The 17,418-nt window shown below is 43.6% G+C and overlaps 3 protein-coding genes across 5 annotated transcripts in view; 2 read left to right on the forward strand and 1 right to left on the reverse strand.

Annotated features, from left to right (window-relative positions):
• rarga (retinoic acid receptor gamma a) overlaps positions 1–1,077 on the reverse strand; it is a 43,071-nt gene extending 41,994 nt beyond the window's left edge. For 2 of the 3 annotated variants that reach the window (XM_068732613.1, XM_068732611.1), the window contains exons 1-2: positions 1,025–1,077; positions 790–896 (exon numbers count right to left, since the gene is read on the reverse strand). The gene's annotated coding sequence lies outside the window, so the exon portion shown is untranslated. Of the gene's footprint in view, positions 1–789; positions 916–1,024 lie in introns of those variants that run through there. The other variant, XM_068732612.1, reaches the window with a different exon arrangement.
• Positions 1,078–2,536: 1,459 nt separating this feature from the next.
• nr1d4a (nuclear receptor subfamily 1, group D, member 4a) lies at positions 2,537–13,621 on the forward strand. Its single transcript, XM_068733484.1, has 8 exons — positions 2,537–3,071; positions 7,981–8,280; positions 8,373–8,461; positions 8,560–8,704; positions 10,906–11,477; positions 11,578–11,763; positions 11,896–12,106; positions 12,245–13,621. The coding sequence occupies exons 1-8, from the start codon at positions 3,050–3,052 to the stop codon at positions 12,439–12,441; spliced, it is 1,722 nt and encodes a 573-aa protein (XP_068589585.1). The 5' UTR covers positions 2,537–3,049; the 3' UTR covers positions 12,442–13,621.
• A 711-nt stretch (positions 13,622–14,332) lies between these two features.
• Positions 14,333–17,162, forward strand: mfsd5 (major facilitator superfamily domain containing 5). Its single transcript, XM_068733715.1, has 2 exons — positions 14,333–14,456; positions 14,853–17,162. Exon 2 carries the CDS (start codon positions 14,934–14,936, stop codon positions 16,377–16,379), a length of 1,446 nt encoding a protein of 481 aa, XP_068589816.1. The 5' UTR covers positions 14,333–14,456; positions 14,853–14,933; the 3' UTR covers positions 16,380–17,162.
• The last annotated feature ends 256 nt before the right edge of the window (positions 17,163–17,418 follow it).

The raw sequence follows: 17,418 nt of genomic DNA on the forward strand, positions 1-17,418 counted from the left end.
ATCTGTGAGCTCAAAAGGAAAGGTCTTCTTTTCCATGCCTCCTTCCCTGCACATAAAACTGCCCTTGTGAGAAAGTTGGGCACTAAATACTGAGCAGGAAACACGAAAAAGTTTTCATTTGCATTTGCCTTTTGGCATGTGGGGTTGCTATATAAATATGTATACTGTATATGTTTAGTATGTTGAGGGTCTATTTTTGCTATTTTCCTTCACAGAAGAAGACAAAAAAACCCTCTGTTGATCATGAGGCTAATTCCACAAAGTCTACTACTGGAAAATCGTCTGCATTCTTTTCTCATTTGCTTTGCTTTTCCTGAGTTTAATCAACCATCCAGGAAGCTAATCTAAAAGAAACTGGGGAGGTTCAGACAGAAATAAAGTGAAGTATCTCAGTTAACTGGCATCATCCACATAAAGCACCAACTCAACAAGGTGCGTGAGGAAAGGGGGCTGTTTGGGGGAGAGTTGGAGAGGGTTACAGTAGGCCTACAGACAGAAAGACAGACAGTAAAGAAGACTTTCTTCTAAGCCTCAGGCAAAGCAGCGCTTTGCAGGTGTGTATGTTGGCAACGACTTCTGTTCTGCTCAGTCCCCAAACAGTTTCGGCAGCCTGTAATTATCTCGTGCCCTGCCATAACGTGTTCTCATGATGAGTGCTCGAGCCTTACGCACACGGGCGATACAGTAGAAGTAACACACCCGGATTGAGGCACTTTGAGCTGCGTTTATTCTTAGACACGTCCAATTAATCATGGACGGAGATGATTTATGTAAAGTACACGATCCTACCTTCTTCGCATAGAGTAGTGTATGCCTCAGCTTCATGAACGAGCACATCCCCGTCAGAAGTTTGAAACATAAATAATGGATGACATGCGCACGAACACCGAAGTTTTCTGTGAAGGAGACAAAACAAAGTCAGGGACAATCTTCAGATGAATCCTCCACCGCAGCACATCAGCTTGGAAAGATCACGCTTTTGGTCTCACGCGTCAGAGATAATTTCAGTCATTTGTCAGATTACCTTCGTGTGTTGCCAATCCGTCACTGTGCCCCGGCAGCTCAGGGGCGTCGATGATGGGAGCCACCGTGCGTGGAGATTTCTGGCACTGTGACTCCCCCTAGTGACGGAGAGAAGGACTGCGGCACGCGTCCTGTCAATGAGGACGCGGTGAGAATGAAACCCCTCAAGCGAACACGCAAACAATTACTCAGAAAAATGACAAAATAAGTCTGTTAAGATGTATGTATGTAAATATAGAGCGTACTAAAGTATGCCACTCCTTGCCTGTGATCATGTCCAATTTGAGCAGAATCTACTTTTTGGGGCTTATCAAGTTAAACATGTCTTTACAGCCTCACACGAGTAAGTATACGAGAAAGGGAATCAAAGAAATGTTTGAGAGTTAACAAGGCATTAAAGCAATTAGTTACTAGATGGAAAGTAATCAAATATATAGATATATTATAATATAAAGCAAACATTTTTATTACAGCTTTGTAATTTACGTTTAAGATTAAAAAAACAGTTTAAGTGTTAAAAAAAACCTATTGCATTGGGTTTATTAAAAAATATATATATATAAAATAATTTACGTGCTGCTCATTTTGATGATCTTAGATCATCATCATTTAATTAATGAAAATAATTTAAAGAGTTTAAAACGCACTTTATGACTAATTTGAAATTTGATTTTCAAAAGCTGAACTTATTTATCTGCAAAAAAAACATTAAAGTGTACTCTTGCATTGAGACTTCTAAGGAACATACTGTATATTTAGTCTAGATTGATCGCCTTTATGCATCAATGCCATAATTTGCCACTAAGAGGCGCTTTCCACCAGCTGTGCACAGTTGACCTACATCTTCAGAGTCACACAGCAGGCTGCAGAGTTTGTTGCTGACTGAATGTTATAGAACTTTTTGCTGCACAAACATTTAAAATAGGTGTACAATGGAAAACTGTAAAAAAAAAACAAAAAAAAACGGCACCCTTGAGAGCACTGAGTGGACCTGGGTTTAAAGTGCTAACATAATCAAATACAGGATTTACATTTAAATCTAAATCTAAAATCTAAATGTTAGCCTAAATTGGGCTAAGCAATGGCTCTCTCCAGTAGCATGTCGTTGGCGTGACATAGTTTTAGTTGCGCATCTGAGTTTCCTTTGGCACATAGGCTTTAAACTTGACACTTGTTTGTTGTTTGGCATGTCTCAGTGTTCAGATAACAGGCAGTCACGGTGAGCCACGCCTATTGTCCATGTGTTCCATCCACCAATCTCTCCATCCCTGCGCGCCACACGCTGTGTATTTTGCATAAAATGTGTATCAGTAGGGCAGCGCTCTTTCCGGCACATGCAGAGCGCACATGTAGCGTGGCTTTACTGAACACATAACCTACTGCGGTCGAATAAGCACATAAAACTCCCCTCTGTTCCAGATCCCCGCCAATGAAAATGCACTAAAGCCTGAAGGAGAGAGAGAGAGAGAAGTGACTCCCCGAGATACAAACAGTGAGCCAAATCCCACACAGACACAACTCAAGTTGAGCGAAGGGACAGGCGGTCACATTTCCTACTCACCTGCAAACGTGAGCGAAGTGGGTGTTTGTATCAGTGGGTGTGTATGTCATTCCTGACGCTGTTCGCGGATATGCTGACTCTACTCTCTTGGAATTCATGAAAATCTTTCAATCTCCGCTCCTGCAACATCACACGCGCTCGAGCCGAGGTGCAATATCCTGAGCACAGAAGGCATCCAGGTATCTTTGAGAAGACCAGCCTTTACAACTCACCTCTGTCAGATCAGAGCTGAGCACACAAGAGGGACACCTCTCTACAATTTACTGGGAGACAACTTTACGCACACTGGAGACATTTCCATCACTTCTTCCCATTTTTGCGCTCCATGGAGCAGGTGTTTTTTTTTTATGCAAAGCTGTTTTTTGACTTTCTCACCTGTCTTCAAAAGACTTTTGCGCTAGTCTAGTGACATTTACGGACGTCTATCTTCAAGTCTGCTCAAAGTGATCGACATCAACAAGAGAAATGGATAACAGCCCTGGTGGTGGTAAGATTAATTTTAACATTATGTTAACCGCTCCTTTATACCAGCTATGCTGATTTATACATATGATTCAGTAATGATTAACGGGTCATTGGTTAGTGTTTCTATCAGTCAATAGGGGATACGCATTTAGCTTTGTCTGACTCAACCTAAACCTTAAATCATTTTTTATTTTATTTAGAAAGTGAGAAATACTTAATCGAACATTGTGTAAAACACTTAAAGCTCCAATATGCGCATAATTGACAATTATGTGCAACCTATGTGAGTTCTCATGCACGAAATATATTTTTCATGCAAGTGTTTGACTGAGGTTGGTCATCATATTGGTTTATGAAAATTCGGCATTTAATGTCGTCAACTTGTTTCTAAATTCAATAAAAACACAATTACGATTTTACGCAAACTTATGAAAACAGTTTAAATGTCGAAAAGCATCGCCAGGGCTGCAGCTCTGCGCCATATGGTTGTAGGGAGGCTGGCCACTTCCTGTTTCTCTCCATGAAAACAAACTCACGTGGACCTACAGTACACTGGCTGTCACTGTAATCATAATCTGTCCGAGCCAGGACTTCAACTCTGCACTGACCCTTTATCAACTCACTTTAGCGTAAAGGGTGTGTTTGTTTCCATTATCAAGGCCATCGCTTTAGTGCCTGCAGCATAAAAGTTGATAACCGCAGGACTTCCTTCCGATAAGTGGTATTAGACAGCACTTGCTCGAGGTCAGCCAAAGGTGGACATGCTTTTCTGCTTTCCTCTCCTAATTGACGGTGAATCATTTACAAAGCGCAGTCACGTTCCAGCACAGGTGATGGGCGCACCCATAGGCACCGTCATTGTTACTCGAATCTGTGGGCATCACTAAACCCTCTCACCGAGTTATGAATGACTATTCATGTTGACAAAGTAGGACAGTGTTGTCACGGAACAGGCAACCACAGACTAGGTGTAGTATTAGTCAGCCGATAAAGATGAAGACATGCATGCTGGGCTTTTCTGGTGGTGTTTAATGTTCGGAGGATGCTTGGTGTTGTGGTGGGGGCAGCTGGCAATTTCAAGCTTTTATATGATTATCTATTTATATATTTTACGGGTATGATTGCTTATTTTCAAGTTAAATGGCAGTGCATCTTTTAACGTTCCATAAGTCTGTAATTTGTTCTTCCTCTCACCGATCTAAATCCAAATGACCACCTTGAACTGGTTTCCCTGACCTTTTGTTTCAATTAGTTATTGGAATGCACATGATTTCAGTTTAGTTTTTTTCAGAGGTCGGTGTAGTGATAGAAACAAAGCTCATAAACATAATAACTTGGCAAAAATATAGCTGCACCAGTGGGCTGTATGGCTCATAAAGTCGAGATCAAATGAGAGAGAGAGAGACAGAGAGACAGAGCGAGAGTGAGTGAGTGAGTGAGTGTGTGTGTGTGTGTGTGTGTGTGTGTGTGTGTGTGTGTGTGTGTGTGTGTGTGTTGACATAGAGCGCCAATTCCTCTTGCAGAGATGATTGGGTTGGGTTGGAGGGGTTGCATGCAGATGCATTATTCCCCCAAAAGATTATTGTAATGATTCATTCATACAATTGCATTTCCTATATTCCATATACTGTATAATATAGACCCAAACAGATCATATGCAGAAATACACTGTCATAACTGTCATCAGTTGGCAGTAACATAACAGTTGGTAGGGGAGTTTGTGATCGGCTGTAACAGTTTACAGTCCAACATTTTACAATGTCTTCATTATGCTAATGTGACATGCATTTTGTAATATGTGTTTGCCAAAATCTATATTTTCATGATCTGTGCATCCTTGTCCTCATGTGAAGGGTCAACCCTACTTTGGTCTGGGAGTCAGTTGTAACAACTTCTTTCCTAACAAGAATACCAATTTGCTCAGTTCAGCCCAGTCTCCGGGAGGAATGTTTCCCTCAACATGTAATTAAAAGTACAGTGTAGGTGTATGGGAATGTAATTCCCATAGGTCTTTATTACATTTATCTGTCAAATGCTCATATGATAAAAAGCAGACCACCTGCCCTCCTCCACTGTCCACTGCATAACTTTGTGCACTGTATGTTCTCACTCACAAATACAGTACGTCCCCTAACACTCCCCTGGTGGAGGTCTTTCTGAAAGCAATATTTCACATACTGTTGGTAAACTAGATGCAGCACCTGGCTGACGGTGCAGGTGGTGCTGCTGGTAGTGCACATTCAGTCCACCTCGCCGCATAGCACGCTGCTCTATTACGGTAGATTCGGCTCTTTAATTATAAGCCCCTGGCGGATTGTAGGTGCTCTGGCTTCTGGCTGGAGCGCGGCTTCATGTCTTTCCAGTGAACGCTGTCAAAAGTCTCCTCACGTGGCTTTCCTCTCAAAGCCGCGTGCGGCGCGTGAGATGCCCGCGCCCTCCTCCCGCCTCCCGCTGCTTCCCCGCTCGCACGGATGCTTCTGTGCTGATGCCGCCTGCGGTAATAGTGAGCTTGGTCAGTGGGTCAGCGATTCAATGCATTCACTTTTTGTTCCCACTCTCGTCACGTTTTCCCGCCTCATGCACCGTTTGCTTGCTCTCTCTAAACGATGCCTTATAGCCGAGTAGAAACATTTAGAGGCTGCGTCTCTCCTGCTGATAAAATCACACTGAAAAGGATGTTTTTCAAATCCATGTTTTCCACATCGTGCCAGTGCAACTATAGCAACATCAAACCATACACCAGGCTATTTAGACTTTAGATTTCAAATCATATCGTGGTATCTATAAATTATAACTGTAATACAACTCCTCAACTGGATGAGAGTGTGTGATGCAGTATCAGTTTGAGATATGCTCGAGGTGCATGCACCTCATTAAACTTCCTGTAATATTGACCTTACATAAGCCTGAGTTAATGAAGTCTATACTGCAAACACCCAAGTGTTCACAGATTGGCCATGTTTAGCACAACTCTTTTTTTATTGGCCATATTCTATAGCACAATAAACACTGCATTGCTCTAAGGAAGCACACCATATGCTGTGTTTATGAAGTTTACACCACAAGGGCAAACAAACACTATTACCTTAACTGTGAACTACATGGAGGTCTCTATATCCTGCAAGGTGAACGAGTGAAAGTAGGAGATAAAGAACTGAAGAGGAGAGGAGAGGAGAGGAGCTGCTGTGCCTGTGAAGTGCTCACTGCTCACGTTCCTTTGCCTGCCTTCAGTTCCAGACAGATTTACTGTTTGCATGGGTAGCTTAACATGGGCATTGAAGAAGGATTTAATGCAGTTTGAAATAAATGAAAACATGTAAAACAGCTAGTTGTTTGATATCACAAGCTGCCAAAACTAAGAATAAAAACAGCTTTACTTAAATGTCTTGCAATGTTTGCATTAAAGAATATAGAAAATGACAATATCATGTTTTCCCTCAAACATGATGAGGACTGAGGGCAGATGACAACTAATATCTTCTTGGACGGTTTGCAATGTTTATCAACATGATATAAATTGTATTGACCTTTTGACTATGACACTTGCAGGTTTGTATATCCCTCTCACCTGAAAAGCAGACTGTAAAAGTGATTGCTAATCGGAGTTTACAGCTCTTGGGGTCATTTATAAACACTGTACATGTGAGTCTTCAGGTGGACATGCAATGTGTTTGGGTGGAGTGGGAGTTGTAAAGGAGGGGAGGCTCAGGCCTGTGCCTGGGTCTGTCTTTGGCTCTGGCATGAGTCAACAAACCTCCAACACGTGCTGGGTTAGGGATTATCAACACATTAGAGCTAAAACAAATACCTTCTTGTGCAGCAAAGGGCAACACACATCAACACAAGGAAAGGCCTACTGCACTTATGCATGATTTCGATATATACGGCTGCATGCGTTGGTTAAACCACTGTACCATGGCACGAATTTTGGATGTTGGAAATTATTTTAATGTTGGAAATTCTTCCTTTTTTATCTATTGCACTTTGTTATTTTGAACGTCTCTCTGCTGGACTCAACTGTAGTCGAGTACTCGAGTTGTTAGTATATCATTACCCCAGCCAGTCCATACAGTTGAGGCTTTTCCTTTGCAAAAACGTGACTCACATTCTCCGACCGTCGGTGGCGCATGTACAGCAGTGGCTTAGAGACTCCGTGCCACCGCACGCCCGGGGAGCTTCCCAGTCAGCGTGTGTTTGTAAACACTGATCTGAGATCGTTATGTATTTCCACACGAGACTGCAGATTTGGTTTGGGCAGCAAGCGTGTCAGGAGTCCATGCATGTGAGGCGCCGGTCAGGTGTCGTGCTGTTAGCTGGCGCTGGGCACGGTGCCAGGGGAGCGAGCGAGGCTATTATTGGAGCGGAGGAGGCGGCAGCAGCAGCAGACCCAGCAGACACGTGAGGCCGTGTCTCAGCTCATCCACAACGCATGACGGGGAGGGCAAAACACTTCAGCAACAACCACATTGGAACGACAACTTACTTACATGGTGCCTGTATAAATGCTGCATTAGCATGACGCGGGAATTCTTTACAAAAACGTGGCGCTTCGTTGGTGCTTCTACTGGAAGTCTGCATGCTTTGTTGCTGTGCTCCCAGCAGTATTTTTAGCGCCCACTCTATCCGCTTGAGCGCGAAGGATGGATGAGGCAACGACGCATCAAATTCTCACCCCAGAACTTGTGCAACATTACTTCGCATCCAAAGCGTAGCGTAACGGTTTAAGATAAATATGGATGGCCAACTTTAATTTATGATGCAACTTAATTAGTTTAATTAAGCCAACAATTACATGTATGGCATACGAAATAATCATTCAATAATAATACTTCAATAACTGTCAATATCTAAATGACATTGTGTGCCTTAATGAGGAGCTTGAATTCTTGGCTCAGAGGTCTGACGTTCTCCACTCTTTCCCTTGTCTGCAGGAGTCATCCTGTATGCTGGGTCCTCTGGCAGTTCAAGCCCCAGCCCTGGCAGCCCCTCCAGTGGGTACCAGACACAGTCCCCTTCTTCACACTCCCAGCCCTCATCTCCAGAGGAGGTCACCTTCACAGAGATTGGGACGTTTAAACATAGGGCAGCTGGGTGCACCACCCCTTCCTCCAAACTGATATTCCAGTTCCCAGAAGTCTACAGTTCCCCCCCAGCTGCAGCCACTCCACAGCACACCTATGCGCACCCCATTTCAGGAAAGAGGCCTTGCGGATTCACAGGAACTTTCACAAGTAAGTGTGTCCTCGTTGTCGATATGCATGCTGATTTAGACCTTGATTGACTTTTTTGGAGTTTATCTAACTGTCTGTTTACCCTTCTTCAGAGACGGGTGGAATGGTTCTGCTTTGCAAAGTCTGTGGGGACATTGCATCTGGTTTCCACTATGGAGTGCATGCATGTGAGGGTTGCAAGGTAAGCCACTGAAAAAAAATCATGTGGAGTGATTCCATAATGTGTTGGCTTCTGTGCACCAGTTTCATGTGCTTTTTCTGTTTGTTTTTTTATCTCAGGGTTTTTTCCGCCGCAGCATCCAGCAGAACATCAACTACAAGATGTGTGTCAAGAATGAGAACTGTCTGATCATGCGCATGAACCGCAACCGGTGCCAGCACTGCCGCTTCAAGAAATGCCTCTCTGTTGGCATGTCAAGAGATGGTGAGACATCCTGACACATTTCGTTCTTTTTTTTTTTTACGAGAAAGGCCCTCATGCAGTTCTGCCAGAGTGCTCTGATTAACCAAAGCAGCAGGGAAATAGGCTGCCTGAGAGAGGCACAGTGCTGATATTTAGGTCTGTGTGAAAAATCTATTGTGGAAAGTCTTTTGAGGTCATCGTGCCAGTAGCTCAGCCTCTCAATTTATCATCAGACCTGCACCTGTCTTCTTCTATACTGTCAGTCACTGCACTGCCAAAGATTACCATCTGGCCTTGTCTCACTCTCTTAAGTTTCTAAATGTCTTTCTCGTGCCCTTTGCAGCATCCTCCACAATACTCTTTCCTCTATGTTCTTGTTCAGTACAGCCCATCCTCCTCCACATATACCCACCATGTTCCCTCAGCTCTCTTGCGTCTCCCTCTCAGACAATGATTTATGAGAAGAGGAGCCTTGAAGTCCCCGAAGCTATCTATCATTTGGAAAACTGCGGCAAACACAGGAATTATTTTAGGAAATTGGAACAGGGTCAACTTGATTACCTTGTGTATGCCCATAGAACATCTTACTGCAATTAGTGAAGGATAGGGCAACAATTAAGCAAGGGATGCAGAAAACAGTCAGTCGTTGTGACAGGCTTTATCGGGCGTGATGCTCACATCACCTAGTTTAAGTTCTGATAACTGAACACTGATTGATCGCCTATCGTCACAGATTAAGAAAACAGCTGGGCTGACCTAGAAAAACAATACAGAATTGGGTCTATAGTGTACTCGTACATCGTGACCTACTTGGTGTAGTGTGCCTGCCTTCTTCTGCTCATCTCCACCCTTCAGTACTCTGCATTGCCTAATCTAGTAAACAGTTTTGTGTTATTTCTGCACGTGCTTGACATTTCTGGTGCACAGAGAAAATAGGGTGGCGATAAGCGACTCAATAAGAGTACAAAGAGTCAAAAAAGCAATAAGGACCACAACCCAGAAACCCCTTTTTGCTCTACTTCAGTCATTACGAAAACAGGAAAACCACAGGCAACTGCCTGTAGACCACAATAAATAGTACACCCTCATTTCACACCAGGCAGCTGTGTGACTTTGGCTCTGCAATATATTGACATTAATAAGTCCATTGACATGATGGCACACTTTTTCTTCCTATAACCAGAGCATCATTTGCTTCTTTTTAACCATGATGAAAGGGATTCATCTCATGACACATTATTGGCCGTATCCTCATCAAAGGATCCTGCTGGCAATGAACAGATTACCGTATCTTTGATAAACATAGCAATATACTGTGCATATTACTGGGTCAAGTAGATCACCTCACTTTACCCAACACTGCAGCTTTGTGTTTTTATGTAAATTGCTTATGTTTAACATATGAGAATAACAGTACATTGCCTAAAAAGGTATTGCTGCTACACACATTTTCTGCTATACATCCCAAAAAAAGTTTCAAATATGCTATTCATGCAAAAGTCTTTGAAGCTGTACCAGCGCAACTTTTCTGCCTTATCTAACTACACCTTGCACACACGCACACTGACACTTACTCCCTTTCCATGCATCACCGTCTCTCATGTCAGTCTTCATTTCAAGCCCACCTCTCTCATCCTGCTCCCTCTCACATACTTAGTGCCAGTGACATCACACTCACGTTGCCCCACTGCCCTACTTACAAACGGAGGGAGGGAGCGGGAGAGGAAGGAGACGGGTGGATAGAGGAGAGGTTGAGGCAGATGGTAGCAGGGGGTCTATAAATAGCCTCTCCAGCTGATAGTTACTGTGGGAAGAGGGATGGGGCTATGGGTGAGGAGAGGGAAGTTTCATATCAAAACTTAAATGATTCTCCTTGAAATCACTCACCGCTTAAGGAGATTTTATGCTTTTGATGTATGCTTGTGTATAAAAAAGTGTAATAGGTCATGTTTCAATATGCTCAGCTTCAATTTCTAGCCAGAAATGTAACAGTAGCAGTCCTTTCTTTTCTAAATGGCAACACTGTATTGTTAGGATGCACCTGCCTTTTGATCTTTAAGAAATGTATTTGTCTTGGGTTATCATTTCAGAAATTATTCTAAGCAAAAAAACAAACAAAAAAAACCTCTGAAAACATAGAGAACAAAACATTGTTAAGTAAATGTCCATATTGTCACAATGACTGAAAGCTGATCTGTCCTCCCTGCTTGTGTCTTCTCTAGCTGTGCGTTTTGGCCGCATCCCCAAGAGAGAGAAGCAGCGACTTCTAGATGAGATGCAAAGCTACATGAACAGCCTCAATGAGTCGGCGGCCATGGACATGGACTCACCTTCAGTGAGGGAGACTTCCAGCAGCCCAGAAGATGGCCACTCAAAAGAGGCCATTGGGGCCATCTCCAGAGCCTACCGTGATATCTTCACCAGTAGCAACAGCCACGAGAGAGCAGCCAAGGCTGCAAACATGACAACCAACAATAACACATCTCCCTTTTCTCAGGGTGCCAGTTTTACCCAAGTCTCCGCTCACCCCACCTCCGCCCTGAGTTATCAGTCTTGCCCTGTTGCATCTGCCACTCTATGCCCAGTTGTCCCTAATGACAACCAACCTACATTCCTCAATGTAGACAACAATCGCTACACCTACTTAGTGTCACCAAATCAGAATCATGATCAGTCTAACAGTGCAACCTCTCAAAAAGGCAGCTCTGCCAATCATAACAGTTTTTGCAATGCAGGAAGTACTCAAAATCAGCCCACCTGCCCATGGAAATTAGCTTCAGGAGCTAAAGTGCTGGTAAGAGCAGGAAGCATACTAAAGCACATCAAGACTTTGTAATATATCTTGTCTGACAAACAGCTTATGATTCTTTCTATGTCCTTTGTCTTTCTCTAAGGCCTGTCCCCTCAATGCATGGCCTGTATCCGGGGCAGAGCGCACGAGTCAGGAGATATGGGAATCCTTCTCGCAGTGTTTCACTCCTGCTGTCAAGGAGGTGGTAGAGTTTGCCAAGGGCATCCCAGGGTTTCAGGAGCTTAGCCAACAAGACCAGGTCATGCTGCTCAAATCAGGCACCTTCCAGGTAATGACATGCATTTCAGATGAGTTGTTGAAAATATGTGGCTCCTTCTTTGTGATTCCAAATGTTGGTTTTAGTATTTGTCTCAAATTTATCTTTTTGCTCCCGTTTTTTTCTACTGTTTCATGTGTTTAGGTTCTGATGGTTAGGTTCTGCACCTTGTTCAATGCTGAGGAGCGTACAGTGACTTTCCTGAATGGCCAAACTTACCCCCTGTCCACTCTGCGGGCCTTGGGCATGGGCTCTCTGCTGGACGCAATGTTTGACTTCAGTGAGAAGCTGGGCTCCTTGGGGCTAGAACCTGACGAAATGGCCCTCTTTATGGCTGTGGTGCTGGTCTCTGCAGGTGAGAGGTGCACTATTTACCTAATGTGTCGGAAAAACAGTGACAAAAGCTGCAGAGTAGTGACATTTGCTAATGGACCAATAATGTAGTAACTGTGTCTGTTAACCACTCACACTGGCATCCCTCTGTGCTCCACAGATCGTTCTGGCATCACAGACATGCGGGCTGTGGAGCAGCTACAGGAAGGTCTGATTCGTGCCCTGCGGTCACTGATCACTCGCCGACGCCCAGATGACACCGCTCTCTTCCCCAAACTCCTCCTGCGCCTGCCCGACCTGCGCACCCTCAACAATCTGCACTCCGACAAACTGTTGGCCTTTCGCATCGACCCTTGAGCCGACGTTTGTTCATGGAGCACACAGCCACGAACTGTTTTACAGAGAAATATACAGGACACCACAGAGAGACACACACACACACACACACACACACACACACATTGTCTTCCAAGGACAGGACTTCCTTGAAAATTGAGGAAAAAAGGAATTGTGCAATCTGGGGAGTAGTTTTCAAAAAGATGAATGAGGGCATTAGTGAACATATTTTTGACTCACTATTGATCTTCATGCTATGTTTTGGGACAAATAAACATACAACCTCAACACCTCTTGAGAGACATTGTTCCAGTAAAAAAATAATAATGGTCATGTAGATTTAGTATTACCCTGTTGTGCACTTGCTCATTATATCCAGTGTACTTAAGAATAAAAGCCAGTTCACTTCTGTTTATTCCTTAAGCCATACAGTATCGACAGGCAGCAGCTGAAAGACCATTAGAGATGATTGACAATGTCAGCCTGTGTTTAAGAGAAAGGGAACCTGTATATAATACATCGCAAAATATGAAATGTTAAGGTAATTATGTGTCAATGTTTCACAAACATACACGCCATCTGTATTAGTACTGGAATGAAACCACTATTTGAATGTGTCACTTGTACACAATAGGATGCATTCTGTCTCTTACTATTTTTGACTGATCTGCTCAAAAAACATTGTGTCTGGGTCATTATATTGTATGACAGCTGGACTGATTGAGACGCCTCATGCATGTTGAGTTTTGTAGTTCCTTTGTTTATTTTTGTTGCTGTAAATATTATGCTACCCTAATGTTTATGTATCAATGACTGAATTGATGTGATGGATCGGACAGATGACTTCAGTGCAAAGAAGAATGTACTGTCCTTCCTGCAGTTAGTGGGGGTTTGGCCATGCCAAGGGGGCTTTGCACAGGAGTAGTAGGGATTCTCAGACGGCTTGGACGCAATTCCTGCTATCAGACGATGAAACCAACCAGCATAATCCCTGAAATCACCAGCACTCACTCCACATGCACCCTTCCTCTGCCCCCAATGTTTGTCATACAAACACAAGAGATATTTCTGGGTGAGAGATCTTATTTGATTGGTCTTCTCACTGTTTGATTGTGGCTGATTGAGCACATCTTGTACATTTTGTAAATCTTTATTCCTAAATAGAAATGTTAAAATGATATAAAGTTTGAATTATGTATTACTCCGCTTGTGCGTCACTCTTTTGTGTCCATTCGAGCAAAATGCAGTAATGAAGATGTAGTCAGTACCAGTGGTGGAAAGTAACTAAGTACATATACTCAAGTATTGTACTTAAGTACAATATTTGCTGCTTTGACGCATGCTTTGTACTTCTCCACTACATTTTAGAGGGAAATGTTACTTTGCAGATTAAGATTTGACATGAAAAAACACATGATGACCGAATCAAATATAATACATTGTTAAGATTTAAGATTAAACCACTGGTTTTTAATCTCGTGACCCTTTCACATCAGTAGTGGCACCTAATAATGACATACAGTAGGCTGTATAATAATGTTTACTGCAAATAAAAGTGTGCACTGGCACATCTAAATAAAGTTAGACGCATTTTTATTATCCGGTTGTGTTCACTTTAAGAGGGGTGATTGCCTTCATAGATTAACAATCTAGGTCAGACAGAGCAAAACCACATAGTTCATTATCCTTATAGCATGTTGTACACATCAGTAGAGTGTCTGTGCCGTTTAAAAAATAGTTGGGCTACTTCAAATAACGGACTATGAGTAATTTAAATGAATCAAATACAACCGTAAGAGTGGACTGGCCCTCTGAAAAAGTTGGAACACGGGATGTGTGGACACGTGACACAACTTTCTCCTACCGCTGGAAATCAGAAAGCACAGTAGTGATGCCACCTGGTGGTGAAATAATGGATCCTGGATCCAGGATGTGACTGGTGTGTTTTGCGACCATAGCTCATCAAACACCATCACTTAGTTATGTTATGTTTTGTACGTCGTGTAACTAGTATGGGACTGCTGTCAAATGGCACGGTAAGATACCACGTTACAGAAGTGGAAAACGTATGGTACGATAGTGATGCAAGTTTCAAAGAACTATTTTATCTTGACGTCGGCAGCAGGTTAGCTTGTAGGCTAGCGTTAGCATGTACTGTTAGGCACTTTGAGATCGATACGTGTTTTAAGTAAACAAAACTGAATTGACGTAAGTCAGGCTTTCCGCCATTGATGAAGGTAACCCACACTCTACTGCATTAACTGGCTTGGTAAACTCAATTTTATTGAGTAGCGTTAGTCAACTAACTTAGATTCCAAAAAGTAAAAGCTTATTAGCCAAGTTAGCTGCGGATGTAACATGGCTAATTACTAGCTAACTCGATCACTGGTAACGTTAACGCTCTTCTTTCTGTTCGCCTTGTATCTCCACAGGTGCTGAGAAATAGAAGGACGATATTTGAAAACGGACCAGGACCTCAGGTTTGACCTCAAGTGGGTGCCGACTATCACACCATGTTGGTGACAGCATATCTTGCCATCATCTTCCTGCTTGCCCTGTGTGTTGGCCTCGAGCTCACGGCACGCCGCCTCGTCCCCCCTCAGTCTACACCTGCTGTAGCCAACCCGGTTTTCCGTCGCTTCCAGAGCGTATTCCTTCGGGCGTACCTTTTGGCTTTGTGGGCAGACTGGCTCCAGGGTCCTTACCTCTACAAACTCTACCGTCACTACAGCTTCCTGGAATCCCAAATAGCCATCTTATACGTGTGTGGCCTGGCCTCCTGTGTTCTGTTTGCTCCTTTTTCAGGCTGGCTCCCTCAAGTCTTGGGTCGCAGACAGACATGTCTTCTCTTCTGCCTGTCCTACTCTGCCTGTTGTCTCACCAAGCTGTCCACAGACTACTTTGTTTTGATTTTGGGTCGGATCCTGGGGGGTCTGTCCACATCCCTGCTCACCACCACATTTGAAGCCTGGTACGTGCACCGGCATGTAGTCGTCCACGATTTCCCCAAGGAGTGGATCCCCGGTACCTTCACCAAAGCAGCTACCTGGAATCACGGGCTCGCTGTGGGAGCGGGGCTGGTGGCTAACTTGCTGGCTGAATGGCTCCACCTGGGGCCGGTGGCTCCCTTTCTCCTGGCTGTGCCCTGCTTGGCGTGCTGTGGCTGGGTGGTGCTAACCGACTGGGGCAAGGAAGAGGCTGAAGACGGTCCTGGAGGGGACGAACAAAAACTGCCCCGTACCACCCCAAATGGAGGCATGACCCGTTTGTCTGCGAGGGCCCGTTTTGCACGCAGCTGCCATGACGGGTTGCGCTGCCTGCTGTCAGACAGGAGAGTCATGCTCTTAGGTGGAGTGCAGGCTCTGTTTGAAAGTGTCCTTTACATTTTTGTTTTCCTGTGGACCCCGGTACTGGACCCTCATGGGCCTCCTTTGGGAATAGTCTTCTCTTGCCTGATGGCTGCCAGCATGGCCGGCTCCTTGCTGTACCGAGTAGCCACCTCCACGCGCTATCGTCTACAGCCTGGCCATGTTCTCTGCCTGGCTGTGCTGATGGCCTTCTTCTCCCTCTTCATGCTGACCTTCTCCACTGCCCCGGGCCAACCTAGACCTCATGAATCCTTTCTGGCCTTCCTGCTGCTGGAGCTGGCCTGTGGGCTCTATTTCCCTGCAGTCAGCTTTCTCCAGGGCAGGGTGATCCCAGAGGAGAAGAGGGCTAGTGTGCTGGCCTGGTTCAGACTGCCTCTGCACCTGCTGGCCTGCATAGGGCTGCTGGCGCTTCATGGGGAGATATCAGGAACAGGTGGCGGGGAGGAGGGTAGTGGCACCAGACACATGTTTGGAGGCTGTGCTGTTATGATGCTGGCAGCTTTGATGGCTGTAGTCAGTCTGTTTACTCTGGGCAGAAATGACACAGACCTGAGACTGGAAGGAACCAGAGACGAGGGGGACATGTACTGAGGAGATGGACCACGTTTTTATTTATGCTCGACTGGTTTTGAATGTAACGTGCCTGTTTAGTGTGACTAAAAGTAGAGACCCCATGTGTTCCAATGATCGTAAGTCTATAGTTTGCCAAATACATGACTGAAGGAAATCAAAGTCCAAAGGGGGGGTTGGTAGATTAATAATTAAGATACATTTCATTTTATTTTTACTTGTTACCGTGTTGCTTCTTTGTTGTTGTTGTTGTGTTGTTGTTTTTTGGGAGATACTTTTACTTTGTCTGTGTATATAGGGCTTCTTTGGGAACATAGCCATATCGACCTTCATTTGTCAGGTAATGTGCTGGAATGTCCAAAGCTCCTGTATATCAAACTGTTCCAGGTAACACAGTATTGCCTCATCGTGTGCACCAATAGGGACATGGGTTGATGTGTTTGACACAATGTAATTAATTTAATTTGTCAGTATCGCCATGAGGATCAGTAATATATAGACATTCCATCGTATGTTAAAAACAGACATGAAAAGAGTGTACAGAGAGCTCAAAATATATTAAAGAAATAAGACCAGCATGTAGACCAGTATCTGAACATCAGTTCTTGCAGTACTTCTGTTTTTTTTTTTCTGTATCTTTTCTGTTCCAGCATCTGTGTACTTTTATTGAAAAGAGAAATGTACAGTTTGTTGGTTTTACTTTGAATACTTCTTTTGCATCATCTTTGGGATATTTTCTCATATTATCTGTGATCTTTACACTTTTAAATAAAAGCGTACATATTGTACATAATTCATATTTAATTGTTGGATATAACTGGAATTTATATTTGTGCCATATTGATGTTTTGTAGTATGTATTCAGTAGTATCAGTTTGGATTTCCAAATAATCCAAACTAGTTCAATGTCAAATATTTAATGTATCTTTTCTTTAAAGGGAAAATGTATTCCCAGTAAATGCTGCTCAAGCAGATTCAAGCTACTTTTTTATTTTATTCAATTAACAAAAGCTTTTCGCATTAATGTGTTCTGCTCCAATCATTTAAAAAAATACTGTAT

The sequence above is a fragment of the Cebidichthys violaceus genome, unplaced genomic scaffold (assembly GCF_023349555.1).
Source record: "Cebidichthys violaceus isolate CVI_PGR_0920_01 unplaced genomic scaffold, fCebVio1.0.p SCAF_6, whole genome shotgun sequence".
Classification (NCBI taxonomy): Eukaryota; Metazoa; Chordata; class Actinopteri; order Perciformes; family Stichaeidae; genus Cebidichthys; species Cebidichthys violaceus.

What these genes read in the sequence shown, in the direction of transcription:
- nr1d4a (XM_068733484.1), top strand. Translation starts at nt 3,050, where the DNA reads ATGGATAACAGCCCTGGTGGTG. An exon ending in ATTCACAGGAACTTTCACAA is followed by an intron (nt 8,281 to 8,372) that starts GTAAGTGTGTCC and finishes ACCCTTCTTCAG; the next exon opens with AGACGGGTGGAATGGTTCTG. An exon ending in TCAAATCAGGCACCTTCCAG is followed by an intron (nt 11,764 to 11,895) that starts GTAATGACATGC and finishes TCATGTGTTTAG; the next exon opens with GTTCTGATGGTTAGGTTCTG.
- mfsd5 (XM_068733715.1), top strand. Translation starts at nt 14,934, where the DNA reads ATGTTGGTGACAGCATATCTTGCCATCATCTTCCTGCTTGCCCTGTGT.